General features: G+C 35.9%; 1 protein-coding gene across 4 annotated transcripts in view; it reads left to right on the top strand.

Moving 5' to 3' along the window:
• The window catches only part of WASHC4 (WASH complex subunit 4), a 70,450-nt gene that overhangs the window by 26,679 nt on the left and 16,302 nt on the right, over positions 1 to 27,469 (top strand). For all 4 annotated transcript variants that reach the window (XM_039252899.1, XM_039252897.1, XM_039252900.1 and 1 more), the window contains 14 exons: positions 2,155 to 2,262; positions 3,286 to 3,432; positions 3,559 to 3,638; positions 4,990 to 5,095; positions 5,671 to 5,787; positions 7,701 to 7,869; positions 8,148 to 8,302; positions 9,800 to 9,874; positions 10,142 to 10,246; positions 13,332 to 13,466; positions 15,144 to 15,252; positions 20,218 to 20,284; positions 20,749 to 20,835; positions 24,807 to 24,954. In XM_039252899.1, coding sequence (XP_039108830.1) covers positions 2,155 to 2,262; positions 3,286 to 3,432; positions 3,559 to 3,638; positions 4,990 to 5,095; positions 5,671 to 5,787; positions 7,701 to 7,869; positions 8,148 to 8,302; positions 9,800 to 9,874; positions 10,142 to 10,246; positions 13,332 to 13,466; positions 15,144 to 15,252; positions 20,218 to 20,284; positions 20,749 to 20,835; positions 24,807 to 24,954 — 1,608 coding nt within the window. The remainder of the gene's footprint in view (positions 1 to 2,154; positions 2,263 to 3,285; positions 3,433 to 3,558; positions 3,639 to 4,989; positions 5,096 to 5,670; positions 5,788 to 7,700; positions 7,870 to 8,147; positions 8,303 to 9,799; positions 9,875 to 10,141; positions 10,247 to 13,331; positions 13,467 to 15,143; positions 15,253 to 20,217; positions 20,285 to 20,748; positions 20,836 to 24,806; positions 24,955 to 27,469) is intronic.

Here is a 27,469-nt window from a genome sequence, read left to right as displayed (position 1 = left end):
AGACAAATGGTTAAAGAAGATGTGGTATACATGTAATGGAATACCACACAGCCATAAAAAGGATCAGATTGTGCCATTTGAGACAGGATGAATGGACCTAGAGGATATTAATGTTAAGTCAAACAGAAAGAAAACTCCCATATGATTCCACTCACAAGTGGAATCTAAAAAAATATAGCAGAATCAAACCTATAAATAATAAAATAGGGAAAGAACTGATGATTGCTAGAGGAGGGGTGTGGGGGATTGGGTAAAATGGTTGAAGGGGAAAGCGTGGTACAGGCTTCCAGTTATGGAATGAACAAGTCACAGGAATAAAGGAATAAAGGCACAGCAGAAGGAACACAGTCAGTGATACTGACATAGCAGTGTAATGGGACAGTTGGCAGCTACATTTGTAGTGAACAGAGCATAATGTATAAATTTGTCAAATCACTAGGGTGTATACCTGTAACATTGTGTATCAACTCTACTAAAAAAAATAAAAAGGCCTCCATTTTGTAGTGTTTAAATCCACATGAGGCTAGTCAGCATGAGGCTAATTATTTTATAGTTTAAGAGAAAGTGCTGTAATCTTGTGATTTGAATACTTCTGGAAATATGACAAAATGTTTTTTAGTATATTCTATGGAAGTAAAAAAAAATAAAACCCCTTGTAGGCAGGAGAGATCACTTAACCTTTTATAAAAATAAAAATTTTCTCGTAAATTTCTGTTAGTGCCTTTAGATTTGCTTAGGAAATAAAATTTTGTGGCGAGTTTTAGCCTTTTTTTAAGATGTATTATTATTATATATTTTTTTTTTAAATTTTTTTAACGTTTTATTTATTTCTAGGAGAGAGAGAGAGAGAGAGAGCGTGAGCAGGGGAGGGTCAGAGAGAGAGGGAGTCACAGACTGAAACAGGCTCCAGGCTCTGAGCTGGCAGTCAGCACAGAGCCCGACGCGGGGCTCGAACCCATGATCCGCGAGATCATGACCTAAGCGAAAGTCGGACGCTTAACCGACTAAGCCACCCAGGCGCCCCTATTATTATATTTTTTAATGAACTATAAATACAGAAATGCATGTATATGTGTACATGAATATATATTTAATAAACATAATTTAAAGAAATGATAGCACTTAAAACCCACCATTCCATTTAAGAAATACTAATATTTTCAAAAGCTCCCTGTGATGTGCTCTCTGCTTCCTCAGAGGAAACCACTGTCCTGCACTTTATGCTTATCATGCCCTTGTTTTTCTTATTGGGGTGAATGTATAAATGATTCATCACTTAGTCATATATGTTCTTGAAGTTTATGTTAATAAGTAATACTTCATGTATTTTTTTACTTTTTTAAACTCAGGATTTTGTATTTGAACTTATCCATGTTGGGATGAGTAGCTGTGGTTCTTTCATTTTCATTGCTGTGTAGCTTTCCTGTAGGTGGAGTTTTGGATGATTTCCAGTTGTTGCCACTATATACAGGGTTGCTGTTCTTGTATTTGTTTCTTGATGTAATTGTGCCAGAGTTTTTCTGAGGTTTGTATCTACCAGTGGATTGCTGGGTTGTGTGTTACGTACATGTTTAGCTTTCCAAGATAATGCTAAACTGTTTTCTAAAGTAGTTAGAGCAATCGGTTTATATACCTCTGCAATAGATTAAGCTTCCCATTGTTCCCCAACTGGCCAACAATGGTATCATCTGGCTTTTTTTGGAGACGGGGTGAGGTCGGGAGGTAAATGATTTTATGTTTAATGTTTATTTCCCTGATTGTTGATGAGGGTTTCTTTTTCAAGTGTTTAGTAACTTGTGTGAAAAATCAGTTCATTTCTTTTGTTCAGTTTTCTATTATTTACCTTTTTAAAAAAATTATTTGCCTTTTAAAAATGTGTCATGCATTTATTCTGAGTCCTAAACCCTCGCGCATGGCGGATATTTTTCTTATATGTCTGCTTGCCTTTTTATTTTTTTTTAATAGTGACTTTTGACGAACAGAAATTCTTAATTTTAATATAATTGAATTTACCAATCTTATCCTATATAAGGATGCTTTTGGATCCCATTTACAAATTCCTTACCTGGCCCAAGGTCTTAAAGATATTCTTTCTATAATTTTGCCTGAAAGTTTTAGGTTCATTTTCACAGTATTGCTTGTGGTTCTTTTTAGGCTATAGAGCATATGTTCTACAGAAGAAGCATGGTTGTGGCTGATTCAGTTTCACATATAACACAGCACCTTCAACATCAGGCTCTTAATTCTATTTCTGTAGCCAAGGTATGAAAGTTATTCTTTATTCAGGATAATTATCTTTTTAGTTTGCCCTTCTGTTGTTTTATATGTGTTTTTTATTTTTAAGCAGTTTTTTTTAAAGTTTATTTCTCTTTTAGACAGTGAGCATGAGCAGGGGAGAGTCAGAGAGACAGAGGGAGAGAGAATCCCAAGTAGGCTCCATGTTGTCAGCGTGGAGCTCAATACAGGGCTTGAACTCACCAACCATAAGATCATGACCTGAGCCGAAATCCAGAGTCGGACACTTAATGGACTGAGCCACCCAGGTGCCCCATACGTGGTTTTTTTTAGTTTAGTCTGTTTACTCCATTCCTTCAAACATATATTTCTTGTTCCTTTTTATCCATGGTATTTTATGATTGTTACTTAGAGCAGTCAGGGTTATTTTAACTCAGAACTTGCAGCATGGAATACATTAACACTCCACTGTTTAAAAATGACATTGTGGGGGTGGCTGGGTGGCTAAGTTGGTTAAGCCTCTGACTCTTGATTTTGGCTCAGGTCATGATCTCATGGTTCGTGTGATTGAGTCCTGCTTCAGGCTCTGCACGGACAGCGTGGAGCCTGCTTGAGATTTCTCCCCCCTCACCTCACTGCCCCCTCCCAACTTGTGCTTTCTCTGTGTCTCAAAATAAATAAACATTTTAAAAAATGACATTGTGTGCAGTTTTAAAATATGCCTCTTTTTTAAAGAAATAATTTTGTTATTAAGTTAATATGGAAATTTAGAATCTGGCCTGTGCTGCCGTCTCGAACTGCCTTTCAAAAAGCCTAATGTAGAAATTTAAAAACATGCCTAATACATTTGCTGTCCCCAACAGCATTAAATGGTAATGTTACACAAATAAAGCACATATTGTCAGAAAAAGCTGATCAAGGAAAGCGTTTGTCTAAGCTCTCTTAAATTGAATCATGGACTAGATTACCACGAAGTTTTTCTTCTGAGTCTTTGTTATTGCTTCAGAAATAAAACTGTTATTTCTTGCTTTCTCTCTTTTTGTCTTTTAGAAAAGAGTAATTTCTGACAAAAAATATAGCGAACAGCGTCTTGACGTGCTCTCTGCTCTAGTTTTGGCTGAGAACACTCTAAATGGACCAAGCACAAAGCAACGACGACTTATCGTTTCTTTGGCACTAAGTGTTGGCACACAAATGGTAAGTGTATTGCTATTATGGAAGGAAACTGAGATCTGAGATTTCACAGTTCCCTTGTTATTGACCCAAGAAACCTGTCCTTACTTTGACTGCAGCTTCTCTGTCATTCTTTCCCCTCCCTGATAGAAAACATTTAAAGATGAAGAACTCTTTCCACTACAAGTAGTCATGAAAAAGCTGGATCTTATCAGTGAACTTAGAGAAAGGTAAGTAGAGATATGTAATGATACTCAAAAGACAAGGCTAGTAGAAGCATCAATTTTCTTTTTAGCATAGCCAGAGAAGAAATATAACCCAGTGAGACCATTAGTTTGTATGTCACTCTTTTAGCCTGACTAAAATGAGACTATGACTGGGGATCATATTTCTTTAACTTTGCTTCTATAGTAAGGAGATAGTTTCTGGACAAACTTGCTGAGGAAACATGGTATCCTTCGCCTTTAGAACATCTGCTAGACCCTGGTGCATGTTGTTCTGCTTTATGAGTATCCTAGTGGACTTTTTTTTTTTTTTTTTGTAATATTTATTTATTTTTGAGACAGAGACAGAGCATGAGCAGGGGAGGGGCAGTGAGAGAGGGAGACACAGAATCCAAAACAGGCTCTGAGCTGTGAGCACAGAGCCCGATGTGGGGCTCGAACCCACAAACCACGAGATCATGACTTGAGCCGAAGTTGGACGCCCAACTGACAACCGCCCAGTCGCCCCCGCAGTGGACTTTTAAAATTGCTGCTTCATAACAAAGTTTCATCACTTAGAGATTCATGTCACATAGTTTTCTGTAATTTTATTTTGACATATTAATTGGAATTAATTCACTAAAATGACTTCGTTTTTGGAAGGCTTATTTTTGTAGCTCTTTATGACTTCATTGTTTTCTTTTAATTGAGGAAGCAATATGTTTCTTGAAGGGAAAATGGGTGTTATGAATTTTGATTCCCAGGTGAATTAAGGTTATAGCACAATTTTTCATTTAAAGCTTGTATTTATAACAATATTTTTGTTCTAAGAAGCTGAGACTTTAAGTGTACGTAGTAGCATTTAGCTTTCTATCTTCACCTTCTTCATTGTAAGATACTTAATGAACATTTTGTTGCCCCAAAATGGTGTGAAATAGTCACTTGACTATAGGCAGGTGAAGTGTAACTATGTTTTGTTTTGTTTCGGCCACAGTTTTTTAAAAGGTTCTGCTTTTCAACTTTAAGACAGGTAGAATGGTACATGTGATGCAAGTATTGTAAATTCCGCCCTATCAAATAGTATTGAAAAATTTAAATTCTATGTAAAAGTTATGTGTATCGTTTTTCAAGTGTGTTTTAGAACTAAAGCCTATGTATAGAATTCTGACAGTGTCAGATATTGGAAAGTTTTGTTACCCCTTCTTCAATTTAAAAAGTATTTTGTGGCTTTTCTGTACTAATTTTGGGTTAAGTGATGTAGGGGTTACAAAAATGGGTAGGACTGAGCTCTTACTGTTGTGATGTATAATGTTCCTTTCATTGTTTCGGTAGGGGGTGCTTCAGTTTTGCTGCCACTAATTACTATTTTACATTATAGAGTCCAAACGCAATGTGACTGTTGTTTTTTATACTGGCATCGAGCTGTCTTTCCAATTTATTTAGATGATGTATATGAAAATGCTGTTGATGCAGCCAGATTACACGTAAGTGAAGAATAATATAAAAAATAATGCCATTATTTTAGTCACTGTACAAACCATTCTGATTAGTTTTGGATACAATCATTTGACTTAATTGGTCATTTAAAATTTGCTGATGTTTTTACAATACTATCCATATTTAATAAGCATTTATACAGTCTGTAGTTAAACGATATTAATCCTTATGAGTATCAATATGTTTAACTCTTTTAATCATTCTCATTTCACTTGATACTAGTTTATGTCACAGAAAGCTGACATTTACTTGTCAACAAGGAATATGTTACTCAGATCTTTCTATTTCTTTATGGAAATAAATATTTGAATGTTCAAGACAAGAAAGGATAAGGAATGTGAATTTTTGGTTGATTTAAAATATATTCCTTAGGGAATAAAATCTGGCTCTTCTGTAGGAAAGTAAGACAGGCATGTGTGAAAAAAATTAACGTTCAGATTGAGGTTTTGTCTTTAAAGATAGATAATTAACCTTTGTGATATATGTATTTTTTCTTTTGTGATATTTCTTAATTAGAACTCTGGCTTTTCTGCATTCACAAACATTCTGGTTTTCTTCTTAGTACATGTTCAGTGCTTTACGTGACTGTGTACCTGCTATGATGCATGCAAGGCATTTAGAGTCCCATGAAATACTCCTGGATTGCTATGACAAAGAAATTATGGAAATCTTAAATGAGGTAACATCATATTTGAAACTGCATTCCAAATACCTGTTTTAAGTTTTTCAGTGTTTGGAAAAACTTTCTGGATTCAAGCAGGGTTTTATATATATATTCATTTTATATATAAGTAGTAATATAAATTATTTATGAATTACTGTCTAGGATGAAGGAACTCTTCAGTGTCACTATTATGCTAAATTGATCTTTAATTCCTAATTTTATATAGAAATTTGGAGTAGGGGTTTGGGAAAAAATGTTCACTTTAGTGAATAGAAGATTTTGAGTGTAAAGTTTTTTATTAGAAGAATGCAGATACAAAGTGGGTTTGAATATTGGATGCTGCTAATGGTAGTGCACTTCTGGCAGCTTAACTAGTGATATTTTATTGAGTTATTTGGAGAGCTACCGAAAAATTTCTGTATTTAAAGATTTACTTGTGTAACAAATAATTCAGATGCAGTGTAGTATAACTCTTCTTGTTTTACTGGAATCCATATTATAAACACTGACATCTTTAAATTTTCATCTAGCAATATTACATGGAGGGAGAGAGAAAAATGAGTAAAGTTCACAATATGAACCATATGCAGGTTTGATAAAATTTTGAAAAATTTTATATAATTTCTTATATTAACTACTCTTCTTTAAAAATAAGATACACATCTGGCCATTATTTAGAACTTCATGGTAGACCAGAAAAGATTGATTTCATGACCTTTAGCGCAATGAATTTTGTGATTTTTTTTTTCTTTTTAATGATTATCATAAGGAAGCTTTTTAAAAATTTCTTCTTGTTCTCAAGACCTTTCCTTCTTTGTTACTGATTTCCATAAATGTTTATGCTTTATTTTTTTAATGTTTATTTATTTTTGAGAGGGGTAGAGCATGAGTGGAGGAGGGGCAGAGAGGGAGACACAGAATCCGAAGGAGGTCTACGTTGTTTGCTCAACCAACTAAGCCATCCAGGCACCCCTAAATGTTATACTTTATATTGTATTTTCACGTTTCTTTTTAAATTTTTTTTTTTTTAATGTTTTTGTTTTTTTTTTTTATTTCTAGGAGAGAGAGAGAGAGACAGCATGAGCAGGCGAGGGTCAGAGAGAGAGGGAGTCACAGACTGAAACAGGCTCCAGGCTCTGAGCTGGCAGTCAGCACAGAGCCCGACGCGGGGCTCGAACCCACGAACCGCGAGATCATGACCTAAGCGAAAGTCGGACGCTTAACCGACTAAGCCACCCAGGCGCCCCATGTATTTTCACGTTTCTTATAATGAAGCCATAAGACATTAGCTGTTTGAAGTTTCTTCAAGGGTTTTAAAATATTAATGAAAATAAAAACCTTAGAATTTATCTAATTGCTCCATGGTCAAAACAATCATTGGTTTAAAATGGAGAACAGGGGCACCTGGCACCTGGCTGACTCAGTTGGTGGAGCATGCAACTCTTGATATCAAGTTTGTGGGTTTGAGTCTCACGTTTGGTATAGAGATTATTTAAAAATATTTTTTTGTTTATTTTTGAGAGAGACAGAGAAAGTGGGGGAAGGACAGAGAGAGAGGGAGACACAGAATCTGAAGCCGGCTCTAGGCTCTGAGCTGTCAGCCCTGAGCCCAATATGGGGCTCTAACCCACAAACCATCAGATCATGGTTAGGAGCCGAAGTCAGACTCCTAACCGACTGAGCCACACAGGCATCCCTGTTTAAAAATCTTTTTTTAACAAGTTTAAAAATAAAATGGAGAACAAGTAATTTTCCTTTTCCTGATAAAAATAATATTTTCCCAGAGCTTATTTAGACTCTTAAACTAGTTCGACAAACCCTTTCATCGTTGAACCGATTATAAAACTCTAATGGTCAATGATATATGCCTTAGAGGAAGAATGCAATAGGAATATCATTTGAAAAATTATCAATTTCTTTGTGAATAGCATTTACTGGACAAGTTATGCAAGGAAATAGAGAAGGATCTGCGGCTTTCTGTGCACACTCATTTAAAACTGGATGACCGAAACCCTTTCAAAGTTGGCATGAAAGACCTGGCCCTTTTTTTCTCTTTAAATCCAATCCGATTTTTCAATCGTTTCATTGACATTCGAGGTGAGTGTTTTGTTTTCCTTCTTAAAGTCATATTCTATATCAGTGTGCCCTTAAGTGTTAAAGAACGAGTAACAAAAAACTTTGAGAGTATTTTTGTGTTATTCATTTATTCTTTCTTTTTTAAAGTTTCTTCATTTTTATTTTCCTAGTACCTTATTTTAAAGGAAGAAATCTGATGTTCAAAGACAAGTTATTTGCAAAAGTTTCATTTCTCTTCCTCTTCTACTTTTTCATGAATCAAAATTCTATTAACTTATTAATTAATTTATTTTTGGTAGCTTATGTAACTCACTACCTAGATAAGACCTTCTACAACCTAACAACAGTAGCTCTTCACGACTGGGCCACTTACAGTGAAATGAGAAATTTAGCTACCCAGCGTTATGGATTGGTTATGACAGAGGCTCATCTTCCTAGTCAGACTTTGGAACAGGTATAGTAGAACATGTTTCTGTTTCTAGCATAGTATGTTTGTAGCATAACAATGTTTCTCTAAAAAGTCTCTTTTTTTCCTCTTAGCACATGTTTATAATTCAAGAAAATATTTACTATATAAAACTATATACTTGACAATAATAAAAACTTAGATGGTGCTGATTTGCTTTATGAATAGTTTACCACAGGCTTTCTGTTTACACTCTACCTTTTGTTGAACATCTGAAATATGCATAGATTGAGATAACGCTGTTTCAGAAACCGTGGAATAGTGAGGTGATGGCTTCTGCAGAATTGTAAAAAGTTTAGTCAAGATCACAGTTAAGGATTTTAAATCTAGATACAACGTATAAACATCTTAAGAGAAATGGTTAAATGTATATGATTATAAATATATTCTTAAAATGATGAGTGCATAGAAGGATTTAGTTTTGCTAATTCAGTAAGCAAATTTACAATATGGCACTATCTCATGAGTGGAAAAGGTTATGTTTTTGGTAAATTCGCATGTACTTTTTCTAAGAAAATCCAAAAATAATATTTATCAAAATAATTTGTTCTGAAATTTGAGGATCATAACTTTTCCTCCATCCTACTGCTGTAGGAACCATTTCTGGAATCAGTTTGTATTTACTTTCATTCATTTATACATTTAGTATTTACTGAAAAGATGCTAGGCACCAAACTATATTTTGGGATATAAAAATAAATAGAAACAGTCTCTGCTCATGTACTTACAACCAAGGGGAAAGAAAAGTGAGTAAACAATTTTTAGCTTGAAACATGAGAAAAACTATAATAAAAACTTAAAGGGGTACTGTGATGCTCTTTGGCAGTTAGTAGAGCTGCGAGACAATGTGTATTAGGTGTTATAGTGATAACTCAAGAGTTAAGGATTCTTAATAGGTAACTTGTACATTAAAGGTGGTCTTATATAATTAAAAGAAGCCTAAGGATTTGGAATTAGACTTTATAAAAACCCCTGGGTTCTGCCTCTTCCTAGCTGTTTGACCTTGGAGAACTCCCTTAGCTTCATTTTCTTCAGCTGTGGAATTTAGAAGACTAATACCTCATTTTTTTGAGAATTACATAAGAAGAACCTTGCTTGCACAGTGCCTGAACAATAGTCTGTATTTTATAAATATCACCACATATCCTGACTACCTTGTAGAATCTGGCTATTAGTTTATTTAGTAAAATATATACAGAAGAGTTTTGGAAAGACAAATATTCTCAAGAATGGTGGGGAAATGATTGAGTCATGGATCTGTGAAATTTTAAATGTAACTGTTCCTGTCCTTACAAAAGGAGTAAGACAACAAGCAGCCAGCTTCCCCTAGGGAGGCAGTCCTGATTGTAGTTAGGAGGCTCCTTAACCTTTGGTTGTACTCTTTGTATAGTTGTTTCTAAAGTAATTCTGAATATTGGTAGTAAGTCACTATATTGATGCAAGTCTGACTGTTTATAATAATAATAGAACTGTTGGGTTTTGTAGGGCCTGGATGTTCTGGAAATTATGAGAAATATTCATATATTTGTGTCTCGATACCTCTATAATCTCAACAATCAGGTGAGTGGGTTTTAGAATTTTTTTTAATGTGGGCGGAGGTATAGTAGGAAGGCTGGGGGGCAAAGAATTGATTTTCATTAGTGAAAACTAGTGACATAACGCAGAAAATAATTGTTTAGAGATTTTTTTATTTCTTTGATTATATTCCTGAATAACATTCCAATTAAATTATTTTTAATGAAATAGATTCTAAAATTTTCTTTGTGTAACTGACCAGCATCTGCTATGGATTATGTTGTTACTTAGTGTAAGTTTGTTTCATTGCAGATTTTTATTGAACGAACAAGCAATAACAAACATTTGAACACTATTAATATTCGGCATATTGCTAATTCAATTCGAACACATGGCACAGGAATCATGAATACAACAGTAAGAATCTTTTTGGGGGAGCGGGTGGGTAAGACTCCTGTTTGGTAGTTTGGAAAATAGTTTTCTCATAGAACATCCTGGTAAATATACACTACTGCTTGTTTCTGTTATACCTGAATTTCTATTCTTCTGGTTGATATAATTATAATGTCTAGGGAGGGGCTGCCTGGCTAGCTTAGTCAGGAGAGCATGTGACTCTTGATCTTGGGTTTGTGAGTTTGAGGCCCATGTTGGGTGTAGAGATTTCTTTAAAATCTTTAAAAAAAAATGGCACTATAGTTGTGTTGAATGTGATGGAAGCTCTGTGATACAAAAGGCATTTTCAAATATCTTACCATCTCAGGGTCATCACTATAAATAGTATTGGAGATTTGGGGACATCGGCACAAATGTATGTTATCTGTGTGGATCGTCTCATCCTTTGTTGCTTTTGCACGCGAGCCATTGATAGTAGTTTATTAACATTAATCATGCTCGTTTTGAGGGGGGAGAGCTTACTAATTATTTGATATCCATAAAAGTAGAAATTTACTCAAAATATTCCGAATCTTAGAAGTGGGCATTCAATCACTCGAGGGAATCACTTGTATTTGTATCCTATTTTTTCTGTTTTTTCTTCTGTGATAAAGAGCAATCTTTGACTTTACCAGGTTTTCAGGGTATACTTAATTTGTCCTTGAGGAAAGAAGAATATGAATGCTTAAATAATAAAGTATTATTAAGCATGTTTGAAAGTAAAAGAATAGGGAGGAGTTACATAACTGGAAATTACATAAGGACCATTTTAATGTTCGGTGGGGGAGTCATTAAAGTATTTGAGCTGATAGGAGAGGTGATTGGAGTTCTGGTTTAGTGGTTTCCAATATAGAAATGACATAGAGTTTTTAATTTAAGGAGTCATCCAGGTGGAGATTATGTCTGAACTTGTAAGGATAAATAAAGTCTTCTTTGACCTCGGATCTGTCAGAAATCTCATTCATGGGGCACCTGGGTGGCTCAGTCGGTTAAGCGTCCGACTTCGACTCAGGTCATGATCTCACGGTTCGTGGGTTTGAGCCCTGCATTGGGCTCTGTGCTGACAGCTAGCTCAGAGCCTGGAGCCTGCTTCAAATTCTGTGTCTCCCTCTTTCTGACCCTCTTCTGCTCACGCTGTCTCTCTCTCTCTCTCTCAAAAAAATAAATAAAACGTTAAAAAAATTTTTTAAAAAAAGAAATCTCATTCATGTAATAGATATAATTATGTATGTGTTTTACATGTCCAGGACACTGTGCTAGGTGCTTTGGTGAAAAGATCAGTTCCTGCTCTTGTGGTGATTACACTCTAGCAGGGGATATAGTCCTCAGTCAGTTGATCACACTAATGAATGTACATTCCTGATGTCTGATGATGTCAAGTGAGCATAGAGGAAATAAGATGAGGGGCACCTGGGTGGCTCAGTCAGTTAAGCGTCTGAGTTTGGCTCAGGTCATGTATGATCTCACGGTTCGTGGGTTCCAGCCCTGTGTCTGGCTGACAGCTCAGAGCTTGGAGCCTGCTTCGAATTCTGTGTCCCCTCCCCTCTTTGCTCCTCCCCAGCTCATGCTTGCTCTCTCTCTCTCAAAAATAAACATAACAAAAAACCTGGATGATCCCACCAGGATGTTTTTAAATTAAAAACAAAACAAAACAAAAAAAAAACAACCATCACCAAGATCAGAGATTGGCGGTTACCCATTGTTAACAGTAGGAAGGTTAGGGGTGCCTGGGTAGCTCAGTCAGTTAAGCATCTGACTTTGGCTCAGGTCATGGTCTCACGGTTTGTGGGTTTGAGTCCCACGTCAGGCTCTTTGCTGACAGCTTAGAGATTCTGTGTCTTCCTCTCTGCCCCTCTCCCAGTCATGCTGTGTCTCTCCACCCCCCCCCAATAAATATTAAAAAAAAAAAATGAGAAAAATAAAGAGACTACTTCCACTGGACTAGTAGTAAGGAGATCAAGGAAAAGCAGTGTTTAAGCCACAAGAAAAGTTATGAGAAAGCACCCATTTCTAACACCAGGTAAATGAAGACTTAAAAATGGCATATATTTGTCAAAACAGTAGTAGGTTTTGAGGTTGGAGGAGATGGAAATTAGTATAAGGCTTCCATCTGTAGGTCAGAGGTAATGTTAAGTTATTTTGGCTTTAATCTCAGCTCAAACCTAACCTTGACAGCAGGGCCTTTTATCATTATTCATTTTCTTTTTTTTTTTTTTTTTTTTTTAATGTTTTATTTATTTCTGAGAGAGAGAGAGAGAGAGAGACAGTGTGAAGAGGGGAGGGTCAGAGAGAGAGGGAGACACAGAATGTGAAGCAGGCTCCAGGCTCTGAGCTAGCCGTCAGCACAGAGCCCGACGCGGGGCTCGAACCCACGAACCGTGAGATCATGACCTGAGCCGAAGTCGGACGCTTAACCAACTGAGCCACTCAGGCACCCCTCATTTTCACAGCACTGGCATTTCTCATTGTATGAATTATTACAGATGAGATTTAATAATTTATTTCACATATTTAGATAGCTGTTACTCCTGGTAGAATACAGACTTCATGATGGCAAGCACCATGTCTAGCATGAGAGCAGATACACCCTGCCTTGTGCAGAGGGGGTGCTCAAAATATTCCTGGCTAAATCATTGTTATGTCTTCCTTCAGGAAAGTTCAAAAAGCATCATGTTTCTTACTTTAGTACCATTCTAGACATGGAGGTTAGTAGTCTTAGAGATGGAGGAATAGGGACTTCTGATTGTGGCTTATGGTGTAAAAGCTAGAGTGTTGAATTTGGTTTTTTGATTCTCACTATAACTCTTAGTTCTACTATGAGAATATTTTCCTTTTATTTCTTTTTCTTCCTTTTATAAGTAGTGAAAATATTTAAGGGGAGCTTATAGTTCTGTAAACTTGGACAAAAAAAAAACTTCACTTAAATATTTTTGGTGTGAATTAGGCTTTGTAAATATTTGACTTTATGAAATCTCATTTAGAGTTTAGAGATGATTGTCATTCAATCAAATTGATTTGACATTAATTTTTATATTAACTTCTCCCAACTTTTTGTATTTTAATTTTATAGGTTAATTTCACCTACCAGTTTTTGAAAAAGAAGTTCTATATATTCAGCCAGTTTATGTATGATGAACATATCAAATCCAGATTGATAAAAGATATTCGGTTTTTCAGAGAAGTCAAGGACCAAAATGATCATAAGGTACTTTTTATTATTTTTATATTCTTTTCAAGGTAGTTTAATTCAGCTGTTGAGTATATAGCAGATTTTTATGCTGAAGTTCATTATACGGATCTCTAATGGGATTTTAGGGTTTTTTTTTTTTTTGTTATTTTTCATAATAATGTCTCCTAGATCTGGCCTCCAAGTTTCTTTTATTTTTCCTTATAGTTTCTTACTCGTAGGCTAAAGTATAAGGATCCTGGTAGCCAGGTGTTACTTTTCTTTATTTTAAAATAATGCAGAAGTAAAACATGCTTATTTTGAAACGTTTAAACAATGTAGAATACATAAACTAAAAGACCTCCCTCATTTTGCTTTCCTCCCCATTCCATTCTCTGGAGGCAGTTGCTGTTAACATTGTGATATGATGCTTTTAGTCGTCTGTGTGATAAACATACCTGATTACACGTATTGCTTATTCTTTCTAACAAAAATGGAGTAATACTACACAGATTATTTTACATTATGCTTATCACATGTCTCTACATATAGATCTACCTCGTTCTTTCTAACAGTTGATAGTAAAGATGTATATACCATAACTTATTTAACCTTGTCCCACTGACAGATATTTAGATTTTTCTGATTTTTTTAACGTTATGTACAGTCCTGTAGGGTAACATCCTTACACATTTATCTCTGTATATTGGGATATTATTTCTGTAAGGTGAATTGGCTTGAAGAGAAATTTCTAGGGCACAGAATATGAATATTTAAAATTCTGATATATGTTGCCACGCACTCTAAAAATATCACACCAAGTGTTATTCCGTGTATTATAAGAATACCGTTTTCCCTTCACCCCCTGTGCTGAGTTTTCTAACAATGAGGAGAGATGGAAGTGGTACTAGTACAGAGGTGTGTAGCTGTGTGGCTAGAGAACCAGCATGCTCAGATGGGTTTTCTATTTGATTTGCCACATATACAGCCAATTTAATTACCTTTTAGTGTGATCTAATTTCAAACCTCCAGTACAGTAGGTGGTAGTTTTCATCAATGTCAGAGCAGTAAAATATTACTTTCTAGTAAAATAACTAGAGATTACAATTATTAAGTAGAGAATCATATTAACTTTCTCCTTTTTATTGGAACAGATTATGGGTATTCAGAGAAATAATCATTCTGTTGTTTATGAGAATTATTTCCTTTTGTTATTACTATAAAATGAGTAATTTTCTAACTTTTAATCAGCTAAGCTTGAAAAATAATTTTTTATTGGTGATGGCAATAAAAAAATTTTAGCTCAGGTGATGTGTGTTATTTGGGAAGGAGTGTGTTTATTATATATATAATACCTATTTTGCCCACAAGAACCTGGTTGCACAACACTGAAGAAGTGTTTCTAGCAGGAATTGGTTTCTTTTATCTATTGGTAGAGTAGTTGGACATTGGGAGACTAATAATAATGATGGAAAACTGAAGTTTGGTGGCTTTAATAATTATTTTCTATAGCTAGTGACAAAAAGAAATTTAATTTGTATTGACCTTGAACATTGGTAGTTTTTGTGCTGTAAATTTTGTCATTAGATTTAAGTGATTTTTTTAAAGCATAATGGAAATACAAAATTAGAAAGGAGTATTAGCATGGTTGATTTTGTAGGCATTTTATGCTTTAGGGATTTATTAATAAAGGTAGTCTTTAAATTATCTCTTTAGTATCCTTTTGAAAGAGCAGAAAAATTTAATCGAGGCATCAGGAAACTTGGAATTACCCCAGAGGGACAAAGCTACCTTGATCAGTTCAGGCAACTCATCAGCCAGATTGGTAAGTTACTGTAAAAGCATTGGGAAATAAAGTACAGATTCCAAGTAGCTGTCTCCTTAAATATCTCACACAAATAAATGATTTAATATGTGAGTGCCTGAGATCAACTTTATTCCACTAGAGTTATTTTCTTACCAAAAGGTTTCAATTATGAGTACACTGTTGGTGCAGAAATAATTGACAGACTGTGGGACTGTGGACTAATAGAAATTTGATAAAATTTCTTCAGTTCAATTAAAAATATATTTAACTCACGTCAAATATGCTCATAATAGTCAGCTGGTAACTATTAAGTACTTACTTTGTTCGTGGCACTGTTTTGGGCTTTTAAAACAGGTTCCCTAAAGTTACAGCAAAGGGGTAAAATTATAATTTATATGAAAAGTTAATTAGTAATGTAAGTAAATAAGTTACATTCCTTACAAATAAGTAAGCTTGGTTAATGATGAAATATTAAATGTTAAGAGTTTTCTGTTACATCATTTCATATTTGTATATAATTTCTTGAATTGTCCTGCCTTATAAGTAGAACCTGTCTCCCAAAACGTGTTACTTTGTATTTAAAAGCAAGAACTGCATCTAAAAATAATCACAGCTTAGGGGTGCCTGGGTGGCTCAGTCGATTAAGCGACCGACTTCGGCTCAGGTCGTGATCTCGCGGTTCGTGGGTTCGAGCCCCGCGTCGGGCTCTGTGCTGACTGCCAGCTCAGAGCCTGGAGCCTATTTCAGAGTCTGTGTCTTCCTCTCTCTCTGACCCTCCCCTGCTCACGCTGTCTCTCTCTCTCTCTCTATCCTAGAAATAAAAAAAAATAAAATAAAATAAAAATAATCATAGCTTAATAAAACTGTATACTTATTGAAGCTTTGCACAAAATACCTGTGCAAGAAGCATGTAATCATTATTTTAAAGATGAAAAAAGAAAAACTCAGAAAAATACATAGTGTTGCCGGGACTTAAACTGGGTTTTTTGGCTTAAGTCCAGAGGTATTCTGTATTCTTTACAATTGTAGACACCAAACAGTTAGTAAATTCTTACTGACTACAGTTTGGTAAACTTATGCCTCCTGAGATTCATTCATTCATTTATCAAACATTTACTAAGAATCTGTTACACCAATACTCTTCTGATGCTGAGAATACAAATAGCCTTTGTTTTCAAGGGAGCTTTAAATTTACCAGTGGGAAAGGTATTATAAGGATTTAGTTCTAGAGTAAAGTCACTGAACACTAGCTTAAGTTTTATAAATTAATTGGTTTACATTAGGCATTTCTGAAAATTTTTAGCATTTATTTTTTGAGAGAGAGACAGAGAGCTAGCAGGAGCAGGGGAGGGGTGGAGAGAGAGGGAGACACAGAATCTGAAGCAGGATCCAGGATCTGAGCTGTCAGCACAGAGCCCGATGTGGGGCTTGAACTTGTGAACTGCAAGATCATGACCTGAGCCAAAGTCAGATGCTTAACCGACTGAGTCACCTAGGTGCTCCTGCATATTAGACATTTCTATAAGAACTTAGAGAATTTTATGTTTGTCTTTTTTTTAAAGCAATTTAATAATGAGATATTGTCCAACAAGTAGTTTCCTCATAGAGACATTCGCTGTCATTAGACTGTAAACTCTGGGGCAATAGATCTTAGCCCTTTTTGAGAATCTGATGAAAACTCTGGATTGGTTTTCCCCAGACAGTGCCCGTCTACTATGCCTACAGTTCCGCATGCTATACCGGAGCTAAGGTGCCTCAGGCTAGAGTCCAGGGACCCCACACTTAGGGCTGTTTTCCTTCAGCAGCACGGCTTAAAGCCTCATTTATTCATATCCCAGCATCAGAGTTCTTTTTCGTCACATGTGAATACTGCTTGCACTATTATTTACTTAATGTTTTAATATTTTTTTAAAGTATAATTTTATCCTATCAAATAATCTTTAAGTTATTGAAGATGAATGTGCTAGTCCTCTTCCCCCATACACATCAAAATACAAATTTTCCCCTAACACACAAAATAATGTCACCTCAGTTGCCACCAGGATACATTCAGCATTTGATGAATATTCTCCTTTTCACTTTGTTCCAGAATTTTATTCTTTACTTTCTCAGAAAATATAAATTCTTTATCTCCGTATAAAACATAGCAATGTGCCTTTGAGTCTGTTAAATATATTGGGAAAAAGAGTGAGAAACCTCCGAGTTGGGAGCAAAAGGAAAGGTCCTTTTGTCTGATAACCTGCCTGCTGAAATAATACCACCACTAACATTTATTGAACATCTCCTATGTGCCAAGGCTGTGCTGAGTGCTTTATATGTTCTAACTCCTATAAAACTCAGTGTTATGAGTATTGCTACTTATTAATTCTGTAGGTATTTATTGAGGGCAACAAATGTTTCTAGATGCTGACGATATATATGGCACTAAACAAAATCTTTACCCTGTAGAGCTTAATTAAACAGATGAAGAGACAGAGATACAAAAGTTTGTAACTTGACCTAGATCTTCTAGCTAAAAAGTGGCAGAGTCCACTGAACCCAGGAAATCTGGCTTCAGTGAGTTCCTCTTACATGTTGCTCTATACTTGCCTCTCATGAGCACATTTTGATCTGCCAGATACTGGTCTGCTGATTGTAGGAAAACAATGAAACTAGAGATTTTATTTTTCTAGGATGCATAGTAGGGAAACATTTTGACATCATCTCTCATATTAGGGTAGCCCTAAAAATAGATTCAGTGATACCTATTTTGAGAGCTTTTAAAAACATCAAATGAGATAGTGTATATAAAGCGTGTATTATTGTAATGATTGTGAAATAATAACTTTACCTTTTTGTCCTTTCTCCCAACTAATTTCAATTCCATTGAGCAGTATATAGTTGACTCTTGAATAGGATGTGCTTAAATTCTGCAAGTCTGCTTATATGCATGTGTTTTTATATAATTATAGTCTGAATTGTGTTTTCCTTGTGCTTTTAATTTAAATTCATCTTAGTTAACATACAGTGTAGTCTTGGCTTCAGGGGTAGGACCAGTGATTCATCCCCTACATATGACACCAAAAAGTACCCTCCTTAATGTCCATCACTCATGAAACCTATGCCCTCCCAGCTCCTGTACCCCCCCCACCCAGCAACCCTCAGTTTGTCCTCTGTATTTAAGAGTCTCTGTTTTTATCTTCTTTTTCTTTCTTTTCTTTTTTTTTTTTTACATTTATTTATTTTTGAGAGACCACATAAGTGGGGGAGGGGCAGAGAGAAAAGGAGACACAGAATCTGATGTAAGCTCCAGGCTCTGAGCAAGCTGTCAGGACAGAGCCCGACACAGGGCTTGAACCCATGAACTGTGAGATCATGACCTGAACCAAAGTCGATGCTCAACCAACTGAGCCACCCAGGCACCCCATTATCTTACTTTTCTTAATAACATTTTCTTTTCTCTACCTTACTATATTATAAGAATACAATATATAATACAAATAACATACAAAAAAATATGTTAATTGACTTTGTCACCAGAAGCCTTAACTACTTACACTGTAGCTATAAGTAGTTAAGTTTTAGGGGAGTCAAAAGTTATATGCAGATTTTCAACTATGTGGGTGTTGAGGAGTTCGGCACCCCTGACTCTTTGTTGTTCAAGGGTCACCTGTATTATTGAGTTCCTACTATGTGTAGGGATGGAGCAGTAAGAACAGAAGCTGTGTCATGGATCTTGCGTGCCAGTTGGGGGAGACCCAAACACAAAGATACAGAATATGTCACTGTTAAGTGCTGGCTAAGGAGGTGTAATGGTTCTCAGCAGTGGTATTCAGTGATGTTCAGGAAAAGCTCTAAGGAAGTGACGTTTGAGCAGGGACCTAAATAACATCAGGGAGTAAGTCATGTGTGCAACCAGGGAAAGAGCATACCAGAGAGGTCACTGTAAGTGCCAAAGCCCTGGGTCTGTCTAGCATTTTGGGGAATTAAGGACTGGAATGGAGGAGTTAGTGAAGCCTTGAGTGTAGGGCAGGATCTCAAAACAGCAGCAAAGACAGAATCACACAGGGCTTTGTTGACCACATAAGAGATTTGGATTTTATTGAGATGGAAAGCCATTGTAGAGTTTTCAGAAAAGGAAAGAGATGTACCCACTTAGTTTGACAAGAACCACCAGCACTGCTGCTATGTAGATAAAAGATTGGGGAGCAGATGCTGAAGGTTGATGTAGGGGGATCAGGAGGTCTTTGCATATTGCAGAGGTGTAGGCAAGAGATACAGTTGTTTGGAAAAGGATCATAGCTGTGAACATGTAAAATGGTGGGATTGTGGCTACATTCTGAAGGTGGGGCCACTATAATTTGTCCATTGAGTAGATATGAAGTAGAAAGAAAGGAGTCAGGGATGACTTCAAGACATTTTGCCTGAGCGGTTGGAAGGATGGAAATGTCAGTTTCTGAGATAGGATGTATAATAGGGTGAAGATCTTGAGTTTGACTTAAACACATTAAATTAAAAATTCTTAGTCTCATAAGTATAGGCATTGAATAAGAAAGCCTGAAGGAGTAGTCCAGGTTGGAGATGTAAGTTAGAGGCATCAGTAAAGATTTCTTGATACCACTTCAGCTGCATTGGTGAGGGGAAGGGTTGGTTGAGGAAGCACTCAATGTGAGAATGAAGAAATTATTGACATGGTAATTTAAAAATGTTTGTTTTTTAAACACGTAGTAAGCATTTAGTGAATTTGGTTTATCAAATGCCAGTCACATTTATTTTTAAAATATTTAATATAGCTGTGTATAAGATTGTATATTTATATTTTAAATGCACAAATATGTAACTTTTACTTTTATGGAGTAAGAATAAAAGTAAAATAGAGACAAGTCTTTTAGTACTTAGGGATAGAAACCCTGTAATGGCTGTATATGACTGTATTCCTGATTGATAAAGTTTAGACTTACTTGAGTAAATACCTGATTGGTGTGTGTGTGTGTCATTTTTAAGGTAATGCTATGGGCTATATACGAATGATAAGATCTGGTGGCCTTCATTGCAGCAGCAATGCCATTAGGTATGAATGCAAACGTTTTTGCCTTATGCTATTTCAAAATTTTATGCCATTTAATATCTTTATTGTAGGTGGTATTGTAGAGAAGTTTTTTTTTCTTATTGATGCATTTTGAGATAAATATGGAAGAAAACCATTAGTTCTACTGGTTATGTTTTATTTTTCTTCTTGAATTTTAAGACTTTAGCAGACATTTGAAAATTTTTATTTCTCTTAAAGTTATAGTTTACTTATCAGTACACTTTGTGAATGGTTCTAAAGATTACATGATATTAAAAGGATTAAAATTTGATTATTCAAATCTAAAAGTCAGTTTTAGAACTAAATTGGTTATGTTAATAATATAACTGATATGCAAAATTCTTTCCAGAAATATAGTTGAAAAATTTAGAGTCTCACAGTACTGCTTTCATATCTCTGTCAACTATGCATATTTAAGTTAATAAAATTATTTTCCAAATTCTTAGATTTGTGCCTGATCTTGAAGATATTGTAAATTTTGAAGAACTAGTAAAAGAAGAAGGTCTTGCAGAAGAAACGTTAAAGGCAGCAAGGTAGGGGCACTTGGGTGGCTCAGTCGGTTAAGTTTCTGACTCTTGATCTTGGCTCAGGTCATGGTCTCATGGTTTATGGGATCGAGTCTCGGGTCGGGATCTGCACTGGCAGTGTGGAGCCTGCTTGGGGTTCTCTCTCTACTTTTCTCTCCTCCTCTCTGTGATCCTCCCCTGCTTTCTCTCTCTCTCTCTCTCTCTCTTTCTCAGAATAAACATTAAAAAAAAAAAAAAAAGCAGGAAGGTAATCTAATTTTGGAATAATCTAAATTGGAGATTTTAAGAAGTATATGTTTATATAAAAACATTTTAAGGGGGTGATTAGAGGGGCGCCTGGGCGGCTTAGTCGGTTAAGTGTCCGACTTTCACTTGGGTCATGATCTCGCGGTTCGTGGGTTTGAGCCCCGCGTCGGGCTCTGTGCTGACTGCCAGCTCAGAGCCTGGAGCCTGTTTCAGTCTGTGACTTCCTCTCTCTCTGACCCTCCCCTGCTCAGCTGTCTCTCTCTCTCTCTCTCTCCTAGAAATAAATAAAAAACACTAAAAAAAATTAAAATAAATAAATAAATGGGTGATTAGAGGGTAATATATAAACTTATGTTTTTGTGTTTTATTATACAAGTTATGGTCTCAGTTTATGAGATACAGTTTTTTAAAGACTGTGATATTCTGAGATTTTTCCAATTTCACTAAAAAGGAATCTTCTAGAACATGATATCTAATATAGTAGCTCCTAGCCGCTGTGGTGGTTGAGCATCTGAAATATGACTAGTCCAAATTGAAATGTACTGAAGTATGAAATCTATAACTAATTTTGACGATTTAGTCTAAAAAATGCCAAATATCTCATTAATAAAATTCATCTCTTTTAACTGTTTTTATATTTGTTTGCCAACACTATTCTAGAATACCTGTCCTTTATTTTGTGTAATCTGGAGCAGCATTGTCCCATACAGTAGCCACTGCCACATGTAGCTGCTGAACACCTGAAATAGGGCTCATGGGCCAAAGGAACTGAATTTAAGTTTTATTTAAATTAGATAAATAAGATAGCTGATGGCTATCTTGTTGGACAGTGCAGAGGTACAGACTTGAGTAAGTATTGATTTTTTAACATAATTTAAAACTTGAGAGAGGCATGCAGAATTGTTAAATTCTTTAAAAAAAACTATAAATTTTATTAATAATAATAGTTTATTGACTCAGACATGAAGGGGCACGCCTGGACAAAGTAGACACAATTTGAATCTCAAAAAGAATCATGGTAGAAATCGATTTTGATACATTAAGTAAGAAAAGAAACCATGAATCCTAGTGATGATAAGAAAGATTGGAGGAGCAGAGGGAAGGTTCCTTTTTACAGAAGAATGCCAGCTGATAGGTACAGATAAGAAAATCTAAGGATGAGAAAATGTAGGGAGAAATCTGTTTTGTAACCATCACAATAAATACTTGAAAAAGCATAAATAAAAATTAGACAAAAATCATCAATAAAGACGGTTTTGAAGAGCAGAGTATTCGTTCACTATCAGAAGATTATCCCACAAATTGCTTAAGAACTCCAAAGGGGAAAACTATCTCTTCATGGGAGAGGTTGATGTATCCCACCTTAACTCAGTGATCCAACATAACATCACCAGTTAACAGGACACACTGACATTATACGGTCTTCTGATGCAGCATAATAGCACATGCCTATGCTGTATTCTTGCCAGAAAGGCTTACTCTGGATTTATTCTAAGAAACATTCTGAGACATTATCTGAGACATTCAAAGTTTGAGGCATTCTGTGAAACACCCAGCCTGGACTCTTAAAAAATGTCGTGAAGGACAAAAAAGGCAAGGAGACTCCTCTAGATTAGGAAGCTGAAGAGATCTGACAACCAAATGCAGTGGGTAATCCTTAATCATATCCTAGATAAGGGAAAAAGGCTATAAAGGACATTTGGGGGATAATTAGGGAAATCGGAAATGTGCATATTAGATACTACTGTATTTTATTTTTGGGTGTGATGATATATTCTGGTTTTGTAGGAAAATCTCTTGGTTCTTAATAGACTCATATTAAGTGGGCCAAGTGACATGAAATCTGCAACTTTAAAAACAAATGTGGCATTGGGGCACCTGGGTGGCTTAGTCGGTTAAGCATCCGACTTTCGCTTAGGTCATGATCTCACGGTTCCGTGGGTTCAAGCCCCGCGTCGGGCTCTGTGCTGACTGCCAGCTCAGAGTCTGGAGCCTGTTTCAGTCTGTGTCTCCCTCTCTCTCTGACCCTCCCCTGCTCACGCTGTCTCTCTCTCTCCTAGAAATAAAACATTAAAAAAAATTTAAAAAAAAAGAAAAAACAACAAATGTGGCAAATGTTAGATGGTAAAGAATAAATAGGTGTTCATTATACTATATTTTAACTTTTCAACAGGCTTGAAATTTGTTAATGAAAAAAATGGAAAATGTGTGTGCATATTTGTGAGAATAAGCCCCCATCACAAGATTTGCTTTGAAATAGCCTATTATAGGATAGCTTAGTTCTTTGCCAAATTAAGGGAGCCGTGTACAATTAATAATATATTTAGTCATTTGCCCTGAAATGATTAGTTTGTGGCTTGTATGTCAAAGAAGAAAATCAGACCTTTGACTCTTATTAAGTGATAATCATCCATTTAAACATTGATGATCTTTTAAAAATATTTTTGAAGCAGTTCATGGAGCTCCGAGAAGTGGGATATTGTCTTTTAAGATCTCTGGGGTAAAGCTGTCTGCTAATAGCAGGTCCAGATTTATGCAGAGGAGTGGATGACTGACATCAAGTGAAGGGAAAGTTCATGGCAGGTGAAGTCAGGGAGTTGTGGGATTGTGATATGAATCAGTTATCTAAATGGCCAAAGAAGTCTTCAAGGATGATAGAAAACTAAAACACATATCATAGTTCAAAATAATAAAGGTAGGGCAGTGAGTTAAAAGGTTAGTAGATGCCTGGTAACAGGAAGGAGTAGCTGGATAGTTGGTTATAGTGGGATCACGTAAGTCTCAAAGGAGAGGTTTCTACCTTTTAGTGGTGGGGGAATAATAATTTAAAAGTGGTGGTAGATGAAGGGCATCTGGGTGGCTCAGTCTGTTAAGCGTCCAATGATCTCCTGGTTCCTGGGTTCAAGCCCCATGTCAGGCTCTGTGCTGACAGCTCAGAGCCTGGAGCCTGCTTAAGATTTTTTGTCTCCTTCTCTCTCTGTCCCTTCCCCGCTTGCGCTCAGTTTCTCTCTCTCTCAAAAATAAATAAAACATTTAAAAAAATTAAAAAGCGATGGTAGATATAAATGAGGGATGAAGGAGGAAAAGCAGCGAACGTTTCCAGACGTTGAGTGGGAAGCTAAGCTCTTGAAGAGGAACCAGGTTCCACTTGAGGTAGGGAAGTGTAGAGGAAGCATTAGTGAGTGAAGAGAGTTAAAATGAAGAGGAATTTATTTACAATGAAATGGAATTCTGCAGGGCTTAATGTGGGAAGAAGAAATATAATACTTATTTTAAGTTTGAAGATGCCCTGCATATTTTATTTTAGGGATTAATAAGTTTATTAAATAATAGAGATCAGCTTTTGTCCCTAAGAAAATGAGTATATTCTGAACTCCAAGGAAATTGACTTTGGAAGTGTCTTCTAATGTTTTATACTTTTGAGTACTCTCATTGAAACTGATGAGAGATGGATTTAAAAAGCCATACCTTCTTGGGGCACCTGGATGCCTTAGTCGGTTAAGCATCCTACTCTTGGTTTCAGCTTAGGTCATGATCTCCTGGTTTGAGGGTTTGAGCTCCTCATCGGGCACTACGCCGGCAGTGCAGAGCCTGCTTGAGATTCTCTCTTTCCCCTTCCCTCTGTCCTTTCCCTGCTCGCGCTCACTCTCTCAGATAAACATTAAAAAAAAAAAAAAAAGCCATACCTTCTTTTGGGAAAGGAACCAGGTAAATAATTTTTTGTATTTTAGGCATTTGGATTCAGTCCTCAGTGATCACACACGAAATTCTGCTGAAGGCACAGAATATTTCAAAATGCTTGTAGATGTTTTTGCTCCGGAATTTCGAAGGCCAAAGAATATACATCTTCGAAATTTCTATATCATTGTTCCCCCTCTGGTGAGTATTTTTAGTACCCAAAGTGATTTTTTTTGAAGTTAATATTTCTTTACAGCAGGAAATGTATATAGACTATATTACTTTTTGGTGACAGATGAAACGTAAATGTAATCTCTGTGTATGTGGCCTAGGAACTTAACTAGTTATGCAGAATGAGATTTACAGTTAAGATAGATTTTGATTTGTAACTGCTAGAAAAATCCCAGTGTAATTTAAATTGACTGTACATCAGCGCACCTGGGTGGCTCAGTCAGTTAAATGCCTAACTCTTGATTTCACCTCAGGTCATGATCTCATAGTTTGTAAGTTCTAGCCTTGTGTCAGGCTCTGTACTAATAGCTTGGAGACTGCTTGGGATCCTCTCTCTGCCTCTCTCTCTACCCCTCCCCAACTCATGTGCGTGCACGCTCTCTCTCTCTCTCTGTCTCTCTCAAGTAAATAAATAAACTTTATGTTGAGTGTACATCATTATATATGTATCATATAATCTTTGGGCTGAATTATACCGTATTATTTTGAGTGATTAATGTAGACTGTTACAATATGAAATTATTTCTAACACATCTCTTAAAAGTATTACTGTTTAAAGACACCGTCTCTGTATTCAGTAGTAAATACTAACATCTAGACCAAATTTTTAGTGCTTCCTCATAGTATATAGAGTGTATTCTGCTCTAATTCTATATAGTTGCAACCGAAAAGTAGCTCAAGTTATCCAAAATCCCATTATACAGACAGTTGTTGCAGTGGGGAAAATGGAGTTAAGAGATTATACTAGCAATAAGAGTTGTTTCCCTAAAGATTTCTATAATAAAACTTTTTTTAAAATTGTAAATGGATAGGTCTAAACTCTGAATATCACTACACAAATGTAGCTTTTGGTTACATCTAACTGTGAGAGCAATAAATTTTCATATTGCTGCCTGACTTGTTAACACATATCTTCTTACATATTATTACTATTATTATCCTTTGAAAGCAGCACATGGTTTGTGGACATCTTTTGTTTGTAAATGTTCTCTTACACTGTTTTTTAATACATTTATTGTTAATGCTCTGTCATAATTGTATGTCATAACCATACATTGTGATGTAGCAAGAGTGTCCGTATTTATATGATAAACATTATCTTTTCATCTTAAGACAGTGTCAAACTGGAGGCAGATTTGTCTTATACTTTGTAACAGTGTAATTAGGGTGACTTCTTACCATATTTCTTTAATTTGAAGGACAGTGTACTCAAGCCCCAGTGAAGATCGATTCATGAGTTTAAGGAAGACTGGTGTTTTGCAGGGCAGCTGTGAGAATTGTAGGACAGAAGTATACAGAAGTATAGGACACTGTTCTTGTGCTTGAGCTTATCATCTAATTCCAGAAAGAAGACAAACATAAATGAAATATCAAAAGATTTAAATAACAGCTTCTAAAGATTTCACAAATATGTGATTAATTGCCAAGTGAGTTTTTACATGCAAAAAAGTGAAAGTTAATATTGTTTCCAACAAAATAAGCTATTATAGTACTTTTCACATGTATCACATTATTTTTACAGGTCTCTCTTACCCTTCTACAACTGTGCTATCCATATAGCCACAAGTGGCTACTTAACTTTAAATTAATTAAAATTTTATATAATAAAAAAATCTAGTTCCTCAGAATTGGGAGCCACACTTCAAGTTCTCAGTGGCCATAGGTGGCTAGTGGCTTACTGTATTAGACAGTACAGATATATGATATTTCTGTCATTATTGAGAGTGCTGCTCTAGAGTGTGGACTTTTTGATGGTATTCATTTTTTTTTTATCATGGTTACTTAATACCTGATATATAATAAAAACTTCCTATTCTTTATTGAATAAATGACAAGGTATTTTGTAAGAGCTGAATTTTTAGGGAAGCGTTTTTTGGGGGAATTCATTTCTCCAGATGACTTTTTTTTTTTTTTTAAATTTTTTTAATGTTTTATTTATTTCTAGGAGAGAGAGAGAGAGAGAGAGAGAGACAGCGTGAGCAGGGGAGGGTCAGAGAGAGAGGAGTGACAGACTCTGAAACAGGCTCTGAGCTGGCAGTCAGCACAGAGCCCGACGCGGGGCTCGAACCCACGAACCGCAAGATCATGACCTAAGCGAAAGTCAGACGCTTGACCGACTAAGCCACCCAGGCACCCCTCCAGATGACTTTTTAACCCAGAATCTGATAAGAAACAGTATTTTAGAATGAGTTAGGTGGGCAGAAGCAAGGGCTACCACACGTAAGAGCACTTCTGCTTGGAGGCAGATAAAGCAGGCCTACTCTTCTGACGCCAGCTTTCACTTAGAGTGTCCTTTGGACAAGTTACTCAGCCACTCAGGCCTCAGTGTCCTCATCTGTAAAATGTTCATAATATTTTATAATGAACCATATACAAGGCACTGTGTTTGGGGTAAGTGGTGATTGAAGGAGGGCTCATAGTTAGAGGACTTGCAAAGAAGAACCATTAAAAGATACTTGTACAGATTGTGATTTCACCAGGGGAC

Source organism: Hyaena hyaena, unplaced genomic scaffold (assembly GCF_003009895.1).
Source record: "Hyaena hyaena isolate Hyena2069 unplaced genomic scaffold, ASM300989v1 scaffold_432, whole genome shotgun sequence".
NCBI lineage: Eukaryota > Metazoa > Chordata > Mammalia > Carnivora > Hyaenidae > Hyaena > Hyaena hyaena.
This window is presented reverse-complemented; position numbering and strand designations above follow the sequence as displayed.